At 40.0% G+C, this 18,827-nt stretch overlaps 1 protein-coding gene across 3 annotated transcripts in view; it reads right to left on the bottom strand.

Annotated features, from left to right (window-relative positions):
* The window catches only part of FAM114A2 (family with sequence similarity 114 member A2), a 30,435-nt gene that overhangs the window by 11,237 nt on the left and 371 nt on the right, over positions 1–18,827 (bottom strand). For all 3 annotated transcript variants that reach the window (XM_012927649.2, XM_058677904.1, XM_058677905.1), the window contains exons 2-9: positions 14,439–14,653; positions 14,005–14,113; positions 13,497–13,589; positions 9,167–9,258; positions 6,957–7,091; positions 5,956–6,111; positions 4,790–4,913; positions 2,720–2,799 (exon numbers count right to left, since the gene is read on the bottom strand). In XM_012927649.2, the coding sequence (XP_012783103.2) occupies positions 2,720–2,799; positions 4,790–4,913; positions 5,956–6,111; positions 6,957–7,091; positions 9,167–9,258; positions 13,497–13,589; positions 14,005–14,113; positions 14,439–14,639 (990 nt within the window). In that variant the 5' untranslated portion in view covers positions 14,640–14,653. The remainder of the gene's footprint in view (positions 1–2,719; positions 2,800–4,789; positions 4,914–5,955; positions 6,112–6,956; positions 7,092–9,166; positions 9,259–13,496; positions 13,590–14,004; positions 14,114–14,438; positions 14,654–18,827) is intronic.

The following is an 18,827-nucleotide window of genomic DNA, read 5'->3' as shown; positions in this document are numbered from 1 at the left end:
ACTTTCCCCCTCTTCCTTATTACCAGCATTTGAGTTCAGATTTTCTTCATAACTGGTCTCCTTGCTTCAACTATAGCTCATTTAAAATTAATCTTCATCTTCTATAAACTGACCAATGATTTGTCTCAAGTCAAGAGGTAATTCGTTCCTCTTGTTGGTGGATCACCAACTGCATTACGCTCCTTGACATGATTGAACCAGTCTCCAAGACCTACACTCTCATCTTTCAGGCCAATCACATCTCACTTTCCACTTTATGGTATGGTGACAAGGATCTGTAACTCTCTGCCTGTTCTTCAGGCAGACATCTCCTCTAGGTAAATCAAAGGCCTTTCAAGGACACTAAGTACCAACAAAACCCTTCTGTACTCCTATAATACCTTGGGCACCTTTTAAATCTAGTACTTACCAGACTACATTGAGATTCACTACATGTCTCTCTTATCTAAACTCTATTACACAGCAAGACCCTGTATAGCCATTCATCCACTGCAGGGGTCTTTCCCTGTAATGTAGGGTCTCTCACAAAAACCTTTAAGAATTAACTGACTCTGATTTAATCTCTCCGATTCAAAACACATAAAAGAATGAAGTAAGTATTTAAAGGCAAAGAAGCAGGAGAAACACAAAGCATTTTCAGCAAACTATGATACACTTAGCAAGGCCAGGGTACAGGCATTTATCAATTTATCTTTTACTGCAAACATGTACTGAACACTGTGCTAAGTGCTGGGGATTCAGTGAATAACACAAATGAGGAACCTGGTCTTCCTTATTCTAACTAGGAAACTCAATTAATGAGCCAACAAACACACATGTATGTAGAAAATAAAGTGGGGAAGTGTAGAACATGGACTGACTGGTTAGGAAAGATCTCTGAGGGTTTGACTTGAGTTGAAATCTGTAGGTTCACAGCCAGCCAGCCATACAAACACGTAAACAAAGAAAAAACAGAAAAATAGCTTGGTGTCACCTGAGAAACAGAACAGAGGCCAGTACAAAAAGAATACTTCTTTGCAGTTCCTTTGAAGAAATAAAATGACAGAAAAAACTAGGGATTGATTTATCTGAAATTAATGTTTAAAACTGAACATCAAAATAAGGACAGTAATGAATTACAAATCAATGGGTACAAGTAGAAAGCTATGAAATCATACTGGTTAACAAATGACCAAAAAAAGGGCAAAAAACAAAGGAGAAGAAACGCTCTGGACTACGACAGAATGAGTGCTAATGGATAAATATAGAGGGAGTGGTGGGGTTAGAAAAGTCATTTTGCAACACTCACAGTAAAGACTAACATAGCAAGAATCATGAAAGCTCCTAAGTTTAGGAGAGAAATTATGATGATATTTATGAGAAATTATGAGGATATTTATATGATCTTAAAGTATCTCCTCACAGTAAACTGATTAGTAGCATAGAAAAATAAATCTTAGCTGAACAGAGAGTAGCCAGACAACACATCAATAAGAGCAGGCACACAGACATGTGCCTTTAGATGTAAAAGCCAGGGCAAGACATACCATCAGGAACTCATATGAGATATCTTCAAGACAAACCCCACGTGAGGAATATATATTTTTTTTTCTATAAAGAGGAGGAAGGAACTTCCTTTTCAAAAATGTAAATGTCATAAAAAAAAAAGCTAAGGAACTATTCCAGATTATAGGAGTACAATTCATAATCATGTGCTAAGTTGCACATTAGAGGAAAAAACTTGATATGAAGGACATCATTGCATCAATCGACAAAAAACTGAAATAGAGAATACATAACAGATTAAATAAATGCATGGAATTAATGTCAAATTTTCTGAAGCCAACAACTACAATGCGGTTATGTAGGAATATTTTCATATCCTTCATAGATATACAGTGAAATATTTAGGAATAAAAAAACTATGCTTTCTTACATTTCTAAAGCAATTACAAGAAGGTAATGTGTGTATGTGTGTATGTGTCCATTTGTATGCACTTGCATAAGAGACAGACACACACACAGAGAATCTACAGATGCTTGGATAGAGGGATGATTGCGCTAACTCCCTGACCAGGAAGTAATGTATACCTGCTGCTGACTGGTCCTGAAAGGTTTCCTAGGACTGGAAGTCACAGCTGTAGGGGCAGAAAGCAGCCTATGCTCCAGGGAACAGTGTCCTAAGACACTTGAAAATATGCTACATAAGTACTATGCTAGAAATGGGACCTCCCTACCTACTCTGGACTCTGGCTGAAGTCCTTCCATGTTCCACACATATAGATAGCTCAGAAGACATCACTGAAAACCAACACCTCAGCCAAGAGCTTATTACCTGAACCACTGGGCTCAGAAAACAGCAACCTCCAGCTCTCCCTTGGGCAGAGGTCATATCTCCTCACTTCTGAACCATTGGCAGCCATAAGAACAGTGAGATCATGTAACAGAGCCATGACCACTGGTATTACAGAGAATCATTAGCTGTCAGACAAGCCAAGTATTCTAAATAGAAACAGGTAAAGAGAGCACACATATAAGGGAGCAGATGTGTGTTCAACATACTAACCCATGGAAACAAGAGGTGGGTAGGATGTGGAAACTTCTTCTGTGTATACCTAGAACATGCTCACAATTGTGGTGACACTTCTATTAGGAACGGAAGAATTGACAATCTTCTGCTCTTTATCCAATACATCTTTACAAGTAAAATAATGACAATTACCAAGAAGTAGTAACTTACCCTGACAACTTTCTCTGGTTTGGAGGAGACGTGCAGCTGGGAAAACAGCTCTGTTATCTCTTTGGTAAAATCTTCATCCCCTAAAAAACCAAGTCCTATTGTAAAACATTCCAGAAAGATTATAAGGATCATAAGAAGAAGGCTTAGGAGGAGGAGGAAAGCAGTAGTACCGAGAACACGCTGCTTCATGCTTACAAAATTCATACATACACACATGAGAGGACTTCAAGTTGCTCAGAGAAAATTTTCATTATCTTTTAATTCTACATTTCCATGAATTTTCCTGAAGTACCCCCATAGCTTAATGAATATTTGCCGTGGATTTGCAAAAATAAAAAGACTTAACTCATTTTAGAGATGAACATAAAGGACTTCAAAAGCTTATGTGACTTCTCCAAGATCTCCTAGCAAAGATTAGGACCCAGATCTTGGCATTCCCTGCCCCTATGCAAGCGCTGTACAGTGCACATCAGAAGCACGGATGGAGAAGTGGTGCAAGCATGTACATAAGTGGGAACAGGAAACCTAAGTCCAAGTTAGTCAGGAGACTAGAGTTTCAGGCAGAAAAAACAAGTATAAATATTCAGAAGTGAAAACATGGCAAGAAGTTTAGTAAGGTGACAGTGTATACTACAAAAGAGTAAAGAGGGGTTAATAAAACTAGAAAGGTACCTAGTTTACAAAGAGCTTTAAAACCATGATGAGCAATTCAAACTTTATAAAGAGGAAGTGCAGAGATACTGAATAATTTTAGTTGGAAACAGATGTGATAAATTTAAATTTTGCAAAGATCATTTAGCTGCTGAGTAAGGAATAAATCAGAAAAGCAAAAGGGAGTCAGGAAGGCTGAGGTAATAATCCAATATCCAGATAAGACATACTGGTGGAAAAGGAAAATGGATTAAAGAACATTGGAATTACGATAAAGAAACTGTTAGAATTAGGCTGATGAGAAAGAACATACACTTGACAAACATACAAGCACACAGGTGAGTTAAGATAAACAAGGAGCAAGTTCATGACTCCGGAGGGATGTTGGAGTCCTTTGCAACCCAAGATCTGAGGCCCTGTTTCCTATGGGACAGGGATCTGGTTTTCCTCATTATGTAAAGTTACACAGAAATTAAAGAGTTAAGCTGCCACTGGCGGCGCCGGCAGCCCGTCTAGCGGTGCTAGTCCAAGTGACTGCTCTGCTTCCCCACTACTTTCCTGCTGTGAACCAGGGAGGGCAGCAGCTGGCCCAAGTACATGGGCTTCTGCTGTCCCTGTGAGAGACCCAGACATAGTTCCTGGACCAGCTGTGTTGCAGCTGCTGGAAAGGGAACCAGCAGATACAGATCTCTGTTGCTATGCTTTTCCAATAAATACATAAGTAAACTTCAAAAAAATTATGAACTTCCTACTGAGACATAAAATGATTAGATTTTTAGTTTTTGTAAAGATTTTATTTGTTTTTATTGCAAAATCAGATACACAGAGAGAAAATTCTTCTGTCCAGTAATTCACTCCCCAAGCGGCTGCAATGGCTGGAGCTGAGCCGATCCAAAACCAGGAGCCAGGAGTTTCTTCTGGGTCTCCCACACGGGTGCAGGGTCCCAAGGCTTTGGGCCGTCCTCGACTGCTTTTCCAGGTTACAAGCAGGGAGCTGGATGGGAAGTGTGGCTGCCAGGATTAGAACTGGCGTCCATATGGGATTCCCAGTGCATTCAATGCCATGACTTTGGCTGCTAGACCATGGCGCCAGGCCCCACCTTACATGTCTTGACTAAAGATGTGGTCAGGGATTGCGGGGGTAAGAAGGCATGAGTAAATTATCTAAGAATACAAAAGTTCACAGGATGAGGCAGCAGTCTGACAGAGCAGCTCTCTGACTGAAAACACGGTAAGAGGTAGGAGTCACCAAAAAACAAAACCAAACAAAAAACAACAAGAAAAACCAACCTAGTGAAATGAACAAAAAACTAATATACTTCCTGGGCAACACACTGCACACAAACACACTGTACTTGCCTCCCATTCTCCGAACACACACACACACACACACACACAGACACTGAGTTTCCATATTACCTTTTTTCTCTTCCTCCTCCTCCTCACAAAACTCTGCTAGGGAAAATGCTTCTTTGAGTTTCTCTAACTCAAGCTTCAGAGTCTGTAATTCTCCTCCATGCAAAGAATTAAGGATAGATTTTACCTGCATGGATTTAAGATAATTAAAAGTCTAAAGTGAACAAAGTACAGATCAAATTAAAGTCAAAAGTATGAGTGTATCAGTCAACAGAAGCTATTCCTGAGAATATTAACACAAGAGGCTATTTTTTATAAAAAACAAAACAAAGGGGGGAAGAATATGTACTTCCAAAGTAAGTTAGAAGTGTACCAAAATTTATTAGCAAGTAGAAATCAAGGGAGATCTGGACTGTGGCATAGCTGGTGAAGTATTATCTGCAGTGCAAGATCCCATTGGGCATGGGTTCCAGTCCTAGCTGCTCCTCTTTGGACCCAGCTCCCTGACAACGGCCTGGGAAAGCAGCAGAAGATGGGAGACCAGAAGCTCCCGGCTTTGGATCAGCCTGGTTCTTGCTGTTGCAGTCATTTGGTGAGTGAAATAGCAAAGAGACGTTTCTGTTAGCCTTTCAAACAAATTAAACAACCTTAAAAAAAGTAAGATAAAAAAAATAAAGGGTAGATAGTCCTGAATCAATTAAAAGCTAATAATGTGTCTTAAAAAAATTTACTTATTTATATAAAAGGCAGAGTTAGAGAAAGAGAGAGAGCTTTCCCAGCTCTTGGCACACTTCCCAACTGGTTGCAACAGCCAGGGCTAGTCCTAAAGCCAGGACCTTCTTCGGTCTCTCCGACACAGGTGCAGGGGCCCAAGGAACTGGGGCATCTTCCGCTGCTTCTCTGGACACATCAGCAGGCAGCTAAGCGGAGCACCTAGGAGTTCAATCAGCACCCATATGAGATCTGGCACTGCGGGCAGTGGCTTTAACTGCTACATCACAATGCCAGCCCCAATTTGTCTTATTTTTAGCTTCAGGCAAGTGCTAAACCCATTTTGTTTCTTTTTAACAATTAATTTAAACATTAGGGTTATTTTTTTGTTTGTTCCAGGGTGGTATTTCCCAGGCCTCAAGCCTCCATAGGAGACACATTTCATCTTCCAAATATACAGAGAAGGAACTACACAGCATTCCTTTTCCTGAAGACTTTTTCAATTGAGATGGAATTACCTTTATTTCACTTTCTCTGGATAGTATCTCCAGAGCTTCTAGATGTGAAAGGCCTTGAAATTCATCAAAGAGTAACCCATAATGAGTTTTCTTATCTGTTTCCATGGCAACCTCATTGTAGGTCTGTAGCTCTTCTTCCTTCGCCTCTCGTAAAACCTAAAAAGAGATGAAGGCATTACACACTGTAGCAAATAATGACAGCGCAAGGGTGAGTTCTGAAAGCTGAGGTAAGTGAAGGCAAGGCATGTTGCAGTTCAGAGCACTGCCTCTTCATTCTTAGCTCTGCAACGCCAATCTGATGGGCTCAGGATAGGCAGGAAAAAAATGATGATCAAACATAATTTGATCCCACATAACAAATGCAAAACATGGTCATGGAACAAGGTGCTTCTTTGTTTAAACATCAACTTAATAAATAACTGTGACATGCCTTAGCATTTTGCACTGTAATCACAGAAGCCTTCTGCAGAGAAAACAACAAAGAACTGGGCATTTTAAAAAAAGATTTATTTTTATTGCAAAGTCAAATATACAGAGAAGAGAGAGAGAGAGAGGAAGATCTTCTGCCCGTTGATTCACTCCCCAAGTGGCTGCAACAGCTGGAGCTGAGCCAATCCGAAACCAGGAGCCTGGAGCCTCTTCCAGGTCTCCCACGCGGGTACAGGGTCCGAAGGCTTTGGGCTGTCCTTGACTGCTTTTCCAGGCCACAAGCAGGGAGCTGAATGGGAAGCGGACCTCCGGGACACAAACTGGTGCCCATATGGGATACAAGTGTGTGCAAGATGAGGAACCTAACTACTAGGCTACCACACCAGGCCCACACAGATTTAGGCATGTCTAAAACAGCAGAGATCTTACTACCCACCTCCTTCTTCCAGTCTCCTCAAAAAAGTCTTAAGGAAAAAAAATTGAAAGAAACACTAACAAAGTCCCAAGCTACTATAAGTGAAAAATATGAATCAAAATCAAAAGGAAAGTAAACAAGTTAATTCAAATACTACCTGAGACAGTGTAGAATTCCGGTACATCAGACCCTTGGTTCGTTTAAATCCAGGATCCCCTTCTGCTATTACATCCATTGTCTTTTTCCCAATGAATTCTAAGGCATCCAAGCCTCCAGTGATAACACTCTTCCCCTAGAAAAGGCATGCAGCCTTGTTACAACAATACTAAGAAAATACGTTTTCATGTTTTGATTATATAAAAGTAGGAACTGATAACATCATGCACTGGCAGAAATGTGCATCAACTAAAACAACTGTACACTGCTTGTGGGAACATAAATAACTATAAACACTTCAGGAAAACTGTTGGTCAATACAAATTATAGCTGTCCGACCCAGCAACTGAACTCGTGGCTACCTACCCAACAGAAATGTACAGTGGGGGCTCATGAAAAGATATGTATAGCAATGTTCACAGCAGTACTGTTGGAAGCAGCCTTATAATCTGGAAACTATTCTATGGCAGTCCAGGGTGGAATTAATACATAAAACATGACAGTCACAAAATTGAGTATAGCAAAGAAAATAGAATATACCATATAGACTACGTTTTGGATAAATTGTACAAATACAGTGTGTGAAAGAAGCCAGACACAAAAGAGTACATATTATATAATTCCACTTATATAAAGTTTAACCTCGGGGAGGGGGGAACCAGCTATGATTGCAGAAGTCATGACTGTAAGTATCTTGGTGGGGAAGTGGTCACTAGCAGTGAGGAACGGAAAACACCTTCTGTGTCATAATTTCGTTTCTTAGTCTCGGTGTGCTCATACTATGGAAATTAAAAACACTTACATTTTATGTAACAAGTTAATGTATGATGCAGGCAGAAACCCACCGTCACTCAGAATGCCCCCATCTGTGCCTGGCTCACTTTCCAACTACTCAGTGCTTCCAATCTACATCCTGTAAGGCCACAGGTGATGGTTCAGGTGCTCGGGCCCCATGCAGAAGAACTGGATGGAGGTCCTAGTTCCTCACTTCAGCCTGCCCCAGTCTGGCTGTTGGAGGTATTTGGGGAGTGAACTAACAAATGGAAGGCTTTTTTCTTCCCTTTGTCTTTCAAGTAAATGAAAATAAGCATTTTTAAAAATTAATATAAGAGGGGCCCAACATGATGGCTCAGTGGCTAAATCCTAGCCTTGCACATGCTGGGGTCCCATATAGGATAGGAGGAGCTAGGACTCAAACAGTGTCACATGAGATGCCAGCGTCACAGGTGGCTTAACCCACCGCACCACAACACTGGCCCCAAGAGAAACATCTTCTATGACCACTCAACTAAGAATTTCTGATCCATAAAATACTGAATACACTGCCTCTTCCTAACCCTTCATCATCGATTCTCTCTTTCTCTACTTAAAGATTTACTGCTTTATCATTTGAAGGCACAATGAGAGAGAAGAGAGAGCTTCCATATGTTATTTCACTCCCCAAACGCCTGCAACAATTAGGGACTAGGTCGAACTAAAGCCAGGAGCCAGGAACTGTACTTGGCCATTTTCTATTGCCTCCCAGGATCAGAAATGCAGAGTAACCAGAACTCAGTCCCAGGTACTTCAATGCAGATGCAAGCATTCCAATGGCAGCTTAACCCACTGCACCACAACATCGGCTCCTTTTCTTTATTTTTTAAAAACAAATTTTCAAGCTATGCTCATGTATTGCTAACATCAAAACAACTGGGTTTTTGTCTGTTTAAAGATTTTATTTTATTTTCATTGGAAATTCAGATATAGAGAGGAGGAGAGACAGACAGGAAGATCTTCCATCTGACGATTCACTCTCCAAGTGGCTGCAACAACCAGAGCTGAGCTAATCTGAAGCCAGGAGCCCGGAGTCTCTTCTGGGCCTCCCATGTGGGTGCAGGGTCCCAAGGTAACAATTAGTCCTTGACTGCTTTGCCAGGCCACAAGTAGGGAACTCAACGGGAAGCGGGACTGCTGGGATTATGATGAGATTGGGCACGTTCAGGGTGGTATGGCTGTAGACACTGCCAGGATTAGAACCGGCACCCATATGGGATCCCAGCACGCAAGGCGAGGACTTTAGCTGCTAGGCTATTGCATTGGGTGCAAAATAACTGAGTTTTAGTCATTTAGATTCTCTTAAGAGCGCTCAGTCCTTATAGTTTTTCTAGTTAAAGAGGGCAAACTCATTGTAACAATGAAAGAGCAAGAGCAAACTTGCATGTTTTTACTCACTGTGCTCTGAACAGCAGTAGAGATGGTTGAAAGTACACCAAAGGGTCCAGCCATCGCGACAGGATTTTCATTCTCTTTGGCATTGGCTTCTCCTGCAGAAGAGAAGAGATGTATGATTAGTGAAGAGAAGGTCCATTACTTATTTAGCTTTATCAGTAACTATGTGAATTTGCAAAAATTAGACACTGCTTCCCATACACAGGCCATATAGGCTTTTGCTTTTATTACTTTAAATTGTTTGCACATTTAAAAATGAAAGCTAATAAAAGAAGCTAGTTTTCTTATTTCAAAAATAAAATCTAGTATATTGAACAAACTGCTGATATACACAACAGCAGACCACACATTTATATGGTGTTCTTTTAGACAGGTCAAACTAAAAAATCAGGAAACAAATCAGTGGTTGCCAAGAGCTAGGAGTATGTAGAAACAAGTGACCATAGAGGAACATGAAGAAACTTTTTTGAGTAATGAAAGTTTATTTCAATTTTCTGTACACATTTAGGAAATACTTACCCATATAAACATAATATAGTATGGTTATAAAGTATAAACAAAATGTATACATTTACCAAAACATATAATACTGCAACTTATAGGAACACAAAGTAAAGTCACAGAACATCCCATAAATAAATATTATCATTAATAAGATTTTAAAATGAAAAACTGCATATTTAAAAAGCAAAAATTTTACCTATATGTAAATTATAACCCAATTTTAGCCTAGAAAATTATGCTGCTTAACAAGAATCAAACACCATTAGAGAGATTAGTAAATTTTTTAAAAATTCACTTTAAAAATCTCTCACATAGGGCAGGCATTTGGCCTAGAGTTTAAGACACTGGTGAAGGTAGCTGGGTTTGATCCCCAACTCTGACTCCTGACTGTACCTTCCCCATGCTGCAGACCTTGGGAGGCAGCAGGCAATGGCCTGGATCCCTGCCAGCCACAGCGAGATGGAATCCCAGCTCCCAATTCCACCCTCAGCTCTGCAACAGTCAACACAGACATCTGGGGAAACCAGCAGACAGACGCATATGCACTCTCATATCTTCTCTCTCTCTTTCGCTCTCACTCTCTCAATTGTTCTGTCTCTCTGCCTCTCATAAGAATGAAGAAACTGGGACTGGCATTGTGACCTAGTGGGTAAAGCTGCGATCACACGGGAATTGGTTTTCACTTTGGCTGCTGCACTTCTGATCCAACTCCCAGCTAACGCTCCTGGGGAAGCAGGAGAAGATGGCCCAAGTAATTAGGCCCCTGCATCTACATGAGACCTGGAAGAAGCTCCTGACTCTTGGCTTCAGACTGGCTCAGCTCTAGCCACTGTGGCTATTTGGTGAGTTAACCAGTGGATGGAAGAAGTCTTTTTCTTTTCAACTCTTTCTAATAAATAAAAGAATTTTTTTAAATGAAGAGGCAAGTTTCTCTTAAAAAAACACAAACCCTTGTTTAAGCAATCAACTACTGCATCAAATGATCTAACTATACAGGGGGGTGGTCTTTTAAAAGTTCTTGGGAAATATTTTTTTAAAATGCTTGGATTTCAAAAATTCCTTGAATCAAATAAACTTATGTTTTAATTTAATTTTCCATTAACTTTGAGAAGTATCTTTACATGTACTGAATACTCTATTATAGCAAGGATATCCAGTAAGGATGAATTAACTAACTGGTATTGGCTAGCCCTTCTACCGGAGCAATGAAAAAACAGACAAAATACAAGTTAGACATTGAACAATGAACAATAACAAACTCTGGTGCAGAGGAGCAAAGTAAAGTGAACCCTACAACTGGCATGGCCTTCAACACAAGGGGAAAGAGGATCAGAACACAGGAATCAGTGAAAGAGAACTTGAAGCCTGGGGTCTAGAAACGCTACACAGCTGCGAGTTGTAGGCCAGAAAACAGGAGAGGACTACCCAGGAAAACACAGACTTTCAAGAATTTACGAAAGTGTTTCTTTCTGTCTTGGCTGCTCAGGCTCCCGGAGGCACCACAAGACTGGGCAAAGAACTACAATGGAGCTAAAAGTGAGACAATAACTATGTATTCCAAACAATAAAGTATTATTATATTATAAAATTATGATATATTAAATATTATATTATGTTATATTATATTATATTATATTATATTATATTATATTACTCCTGGGAATTAGGCAGAGACCTTAGAAGAAGGCCTTAATAGTAGAGATAAACTTGTCCTTAGATTAAACTAAACTCACCATAAATAGCAATTTTTACAGACACTCCCTGCTTAGTCCACAGTTCTGAAAAGACGCGTCTCAGCTACAACAGCCTTGGCACAGGAGTTAATGCCTCCTTCTTTTAGAAAAGAGACTTATTACAAGGGACAGTCCATTGCAATTTTGGAAAAGTTTCACTGCTCAACTCTCAACTAAAGTAAAAATCTAGGTCCACTTCTACTGGCTGGCACGAGTTCTCTCCTCACAACCTATGAAACCCAAGCCCTCTTTCCCACGTTCATCTTCACATGTGTGAAAAGACAGCACATTCTCTCAATCCTCCTTCCCCAGATTTCCAGAATCACTTTCCATAATACTCTCAAATTAATTCTAAAATTAATTTTCACAATCTAGAATTCAGTATTCAGCCTAGCTTTTCAATGTCCTTAAAACATGATCCTGCGTGATATACATCATTCAGAAGTTATGAAGACATTGTTTTGCACATCCAAAGCCACTGCTAATTCTTTTTCCTTACCAGTTAAACTCACTGCCTGATGAAGGAGTTTCTGCTAAAGCTTAATCTACCACCAGCATCTCTCACTCTTGAACATGTGATCATGTTCTAACCAAAAGCAACAGGAAAGAAACATGTTGAATACACTCCTCTATTTTTGAGAGAGGGACAGAGAACGGGACAGAGAAAGAACTCTCATCCATTGATTCATTCCCCAAAAACCTGCAGCTACTAGGACTGAGCCATGCTGAGGTCCGGAGCCAGGCACTCAGTCCACTTTTCCATGAGGAGGGTGGGGTCCCAACCAGCTGAACCATCACCTTGCTGCTTCCCAGAGTGGGTGGAACTGGAAGTGAAGTTAGGACTTGAACCCAGGCACTGTGACATGGATGCAAGCATTCCAACTGGCAGCTTACTATCAGACCAAAACCCTCCCCAAACTTCCTCTCTAAAAAAAGGTAAGAAAATTTTCAGAAGAAATGAGAACTGTTGAGTCACTTCATTCCTGAATTTGAATGCAATTACTTGGGAAAACTACAGTTGGAGCTATAATCATCACATAACAACCATAGGGAAATCAGCAAAGGAAACAGGAGAAAAGCCAACCCAGCACCTTGACATCACTGAATACTTAATAAATCCTCAAATGGTCTACTTCCAGAGTTCCTAAATGTGGAAAATAACTTTTACTCAGATTATTGGCAACTAAATTAGTGTAACTAATTTATGTATCACTAACAACAGTTCCCCTGATTCACATGTATAATCCTTTGTAGCAATGATTATATAGTGCCATCTTGTCCCTTGGCCACAACTGTCACATGGGCACATGACCCAAGCTTAGTCCAACCTGATTCTCCTAGGTATTCAGAAGTGGAAATAATGATATCAATTAACTTCTGATGGGCATGTATAATCAAGATTCAATATAAAAGAAAGAGATGAGGAAGTGAGAAAAGCCAGTTCACTTTAAGAGAAACATGACACAAATGAGAAGCAACACCAATAAGAAACAAGAAAGCCCCAAAGGATGGAGAAGGCAAACCAGACCTTGAAAGTTTATTTTCTGTTCACCCTCTTCTCTTGATGCCAGGTGTAAGTCTTTAAGTGAGAGATGATTTCCATTAGACCAAGAGAAGCCTCTATAAATTTCCCTGTCATAAAAATCAAATCACAAAAAACACACCTCCCACAGATTACATGATGAAAATACTTTTCTTGTGCCACAAAACTAAAACTCAACTAACGCTTATTGATCTCTTAGTCAATTATGCCAACCAAAATGCTAAACAACTTTTAAACTGAACATTCATGGCCTTATTTATTTGACATTTACAACAATCTTGATGTATAAAATATCTTATTTCACATGCGTAGAAAGTGAAGACAGATGAGTGGTTAAAGGACATATACCACCAAATAGCATCTTAAAAAATGTGAAACATAAGAAATCAAAAATAGAGGACACACATCTCAGACTAGCAGTTAGATTCTAAATCCTCTTTCTCACCACTAGCTTATGATGCCAAATGTCAGATACTCAATAAACATTGAATAATAAGCTCAATTTTTCCACTTCAATCTGTAATTCTAGATTTCAATGCTTTCATATACTAACCTGCTGCATACTTGGCTTCAGGTGAAATTTCACTGGGACTAGGGATTCCAAGAGAAGTCTCTGCCTTTTCAATGACATTTGAAATACCTTGTCCTAATGAGAAAAAAAGGTAACATCTCTTGCTATTGGTCATGAAAACTATAGAACAACCCAAAATCAATCCTGCATATTTTAGAAATATTTTATAGCTAGCCATACTCTTTTAAAAGATAAGCAATCCCCAGGACTACCTAACTACCAACCCCCTTACCCACAACCCCTCAAAAAACCCCAAATGGATTCTTTATCACCGAAGAACAAGCTTACAGTAACAATTCTTAGACTTCAGCTTTCTAATGAAGAAATGCTACAAACTCTACGGCTAAGACACAGCCAATTATTAGTAATGTATCCTCAAACTATGAGCCTTTGAGTAAACATGGAAGGAGGAATAATTATGGCAGCTTGGGTCTGTAGCAAACCACATGCACAACAGAAGGGAAGAACCAGGAAGAACTGATGACCTTACCGACTGTGGCTACTGTAGCAGAGGCTGAGGAGAGCAAGGACTTGCCCCAGCTGCCCCAGTAGCCCCATCCAGTCTGGGGATTCTGAGGAGCATCTTTGGAAACAGACTCCTATTTTCCCAAGAAAAACAGAAAATGAAAAAATTATAGTAGAATCAAAGCACATTGATAAGGTATCTAATTTTTAGCCAAACTATGGATGAACAAACTTATTGGCTAAAGCAATGTATTGCTTGGTAGAGGTTTGTCATCCACATATAAGTATCACAGTGCAAAGACCTTCAAGAAACTGAGAGAAACAGATTTTTTCCTTTTATAGCTGCAAAAATAAACAAGTACAATCCTAAATTTGTATGGATTTCAAATTCCTTTAACCCCAACATTCATTCACCCCAGTACCTTAACACATATCTAGTTTGTCTGCAGTCTGTGATACCTGAACAGGGGAAACTTCGGAGGTCACCAGGTCACTGGCAGGTTTAGACTCTGGTCTTCTTCGAGTGGAAACTACAGGTTCTGATTTACTCTCTGGTTCGGGACTTTGGTGAACAGACTCAGCTGGCTCACAGTTTTTGCCTTCAAGGGCAGAGGCTTCTTCAATTACTATTGGAGTCTCATTATCATCTTTATCCGACATGATTAGAACATCACCTGAAAAATAAAGCCAAGAGAAAATTCTTTATATAGGCTTACACTATGAGTCTTAAATTTGCAAGCAAGCAAAAGAAATAATAATAAAAATTCCAGACACCTTCACTCAGTTTTCCACAAGGGTTATAATTCGTACAACTACTGCCTAATATCACAACCAGGATATTAACACAGAAGCAATTTCATTCACATTTTACAAGTTCTATGCACTCACTTGTAACTAGCTATGTAAATTTTATCACATACACAAATTCATGTGACTATTAACAGTCAAGGTACAAAACAGTACCACAAAGATCCCATGTATCACTCTCTCAGCCATACTCCCTGCAACCCATAACCACCACTGACCTGCTGGCCGTATTAATTTTGCCATTCTAAGATGTTATGTAAATACAGTATATTACCTTTTGAGGTATGTTGACTTTTTTCCATTCAGTATTATGTACCTCAAGCGCCACTTCAGTTGTGTATCAGTAGTTCCCTTTAATTCTTAAGTAGCAGTCCATGGTATGGACATATCACAATTTGTTTTACTTCCAAAGTGAACAATATCTGAGCTGTTTCCACTTTGGGCTATTATGAATAAAATTGCTACTTAAGTTCCATACAATTTTGCAAAACATAAGTTTTGATTTCCCTGGAATAAATGACTGGGTGTGCAATCTCTGAGTCATCTGGTTAAGTGCATGTTTAGTTTGTAAGAAGCTGTTATACTCTTTTCCGTAACAGTCATGCCAGTTTTCATTCTGCATTCTCTCCAGGTCGGTGGTGTCATTAGTGTTGACTTGATCCAGATTGATAGGTGTGTGGTGGTACCACGTTATAGTTTGAAGGCACATTTCTCTAACAGTTAATGATGCTGAATATGCTTTCATGAGTTCACTGCCATCTATACATCCCCAGGAGTAATGTTTATATCTCTAGCCATTTTTTTTTTTTACTGCTGAGTTTTGAGAGCTACTTTTTTATGCTACACTCCAACCTCTCTTCGATATGTGGCTTACCAGTATTTCGTTCCAGTCTAGAGTTTATGTTTCTTTATTTTTTAAAAAAAAATTTTTTAAAGGTTTATTTTATCTTTATTGGAAAGTCAAATATACAGACAGGAGGAGAGACAGAAAGACCTTCTGTCGGATGTTTCACTCCCCAAGTGGCCACAATGGCTGGAGCTGAGCCAATCCGAAGCCAGGATCCAGGAACTTCCTCCAGGTCTCCCACACAGGTGCAGGGTCCCAAGGCTGTAGGCTGTCCTCTACTGCTTTCCCAGGCCACCAAGCAGGGAGCTGGATGGGAAGCATGGCCACCGGGATTAGAACTAGTGTCCATATGGGATCCTGGCACGTTCAAAGCGAGGACTTAAGCTGCTAGGCTACTGCATTGGGCCCAGTTTATTTTTCTAATGTGTACATAGGGTCTTTCATAGACAAAAGTTTTTTTTTTCATTTCAATGAGATTCAGTTTATCAATTTTTGTTATTATTGGTTATCCTTAAAAAGTCTTATTAAATTGGGCTCAGCACAATGGCTCAGTGGTTAACTCCTTGCCTTGCATGCACCGGGATCCCATACGAGCACTGGTTTGTGTCCTGGATGCCCCGCTTCCCATCGAGCTCCCTGCATGTAGCCTGGGAAAGCAGTAAGGATGGCCCAAAGCCATCCTACATGGGAGACCTGGAGCAGGCCCCGGCTCCCATCTGTTCAGCTCTGGCAGTCGTGGCCACTTGGGGAGTAAACCAGCAGTTGGAAGATCTTTGTCTCTCCTTCTCTCTGTAAGATATGCCTTTCCAATAACAATAAGTAAATCTTTTCTTTTAAAAAGTCATATTAGGGCCCAGCGCGGTAGCCTGGTGGCTAAAGTCCTTGTCTTGAACATGCCAGGATCCCATGTAGGCGCTCATTTTAATTCTGGCAGCCCCACTTGTGGCCTCAGAAGCAGTTGAGGACAGCCCAAAGCCTTGGGAACCTGCATCTGCATGGGAGGTCCAGAAGAGGCTCCGGTCTCCTGGGTTCAGATAGGCGCAGTTTTAGCCATTGTGGCCACTTGGGGAGTGAATCAACAGACAGAAGATCTTTCTTTGTCTCTCCTCCTCTCTATATATCTGCCTTTCCAATAAAAACAAAATAGATCTTACCCCAAAAAAGTCATATTAAATCACTCATTATTCCTTATTTTTCTATACTGTAAAATTTAAGCCATCAAAGACTTATAAATATCAATGCTACCAATTCAACTCATTCCATAAGGAGAGCTCTTCAACAGTGAGAGCCAAAATGTGTCGATGTGTAAACAAAACAGTCATCACGACTGTAGATCCAAGATAACCAAATATCACCAGAGGGAAAATATATATACAAACACACATAAATACATACATGCCTTATGTGTGTATGTATGCACCTTATACTGCTATACACTAAGAATAGAATTAATCCCAATTCATGCCATCAAAATATTTTTAATATACTAGAAAAGACAAATTTTCATCTGGGCAGAGTGGATGCAGCACTACAGAGCACTGTAACTGAGACACACAAAATGCTAGAGGAGCAGAAAGAAGCTGTCCCCCTGAATCAGGAAATACAATTCATGACCAAGACACCTGATATAAGCCTAGAGCAGTGGTGACAAACAGAATCTTTGAGTGCCAGCCTGCAGGTACTTTCACTTGGCATGCAGAGTGTCTGAACTTTAAAAAAAAAAACTTACTTGCTAGTATTTCAAAATCTGACACCATACAGAAGTACTTTTCGATGTCTCCTTGTAAAACTGAAAGATTTGGTAATACTGGATCCAAATTTGACTTGGTAATAACAATCTCATGTCAAATAGATGACGAGTGCTTTGCAACAGAGCAACTCTGCAGTTACCCACCATTTCTAGCCAAATTTACTTCATTCAAATGCTACCTGAGGATGGCCTACAGGCACTGAGTTTACCTGTCTCAAAAGGGCCTCAGGATTCTGACAGATGAAGATGTCACAAGAATGAAAGGGTATAGAAATAGCACGGGGAAAGCCCAAAGTTCGGGTATAACGGCACAGAAGAACAGTCCACTGGAATTGTTACTACACCAAGGAGAACAACAATGGGGAGGCGTGAGGACAGAAAGATAAAGTGAAGTAACACCATGGAGACCAGACTACATGAGCACAGACATTCGTATGTTAGATGAGGGTACTAAGAAAGACTGTGAAAATTAACCTCAAACTAAGCTTATTTCAGTGCAAGAAATTCTGAAACTGAAGCATAAGCTGGGGCCTTTTCTAAATTCATGGAAACATATTATGAAAACCCTGCAAGGATTTCAAAATTTACATTGTAATATCATTTTTCATTAACTTTATCTTATACATTCCCAAGACACACAGAGAAAAATAATATGGATACAGATACCCGTTGACTTATCAACTGAAAGATACAAAGTAAATTTACCCACTTAGAAGCATTTTCTCTCTACCTACTACGCATCAAGCTTTCAAATGGAAAACTAAGATAAGACAATTTCACTCCACAGGTCCAACAGGAAAAGTTCACACAATTATTGCACAAAGTTCAATCACTGTTCCGTGCAGATGAATACACACGTTTCGGATTTTTTTTTTTTTTACTATCTTATGCTATCTGGGTTACAGCAAATAATATTACTAGGAAAGCACAAATGTAAAAATACAGATCCCATAAATGTAATTCATGCAATTTTATTTTTTTAAAAAAACTTGTGCTCGAAAATAGTGAGCACAGGTTATCCTGTTAACATAAGCAACAAATACTGAATGAGCACTCTGGATGTTCCAGACAGCTGAGCGAGGCTGGAAGGTAAATTCTGTGACAGTGGCCAAGTTACTACAGTTATCATTACTAGTATGATAAGGACAGGCTTCGATGGGTTCATAATCTAGCAGGAAAAGCATTTTTAAAAAGTAACACTGGGTACATGACGTTATCCTACATTATTTTTCGTTGAGTTTTACAAGTGATGCCGAAAACCCCCAACCACTGGAACCTTCACAGTAGGCTTACTAAGCAAAAGCATACACGTACACACACATATGCGCTCTCATTTAGCAGAAGCGCGGCGGTGCGGTTCCACAGCTGGGAGCACCTGACGCCGTGAGGAGACCCCGGCCAGCACCTCGGGAGGCTGTCCGCTTTCCTCGGGCGGCGGCCAGTG

This window comes from Ochotona princeps, chromosome 19, assembly GCF_030435755.1.
Source record: "Ochotona princeps isolate mOchPri1 chromosome 19, mOchPri1.hap1, whole genome shotgun sequence".
In the NCBI taxonomy this organism is placed as follows: domain Eukaryota; kingdom Metazoa; phylum Chordata; class Mammalia; order Lagomorpha; family Ochotonidae; genus Ochotona; species Ochotona princeps.
Note: the sequence above shows the minus strand (reverse complement) of the source record. Positions and strands in the feature narration are given on the sequence as shown.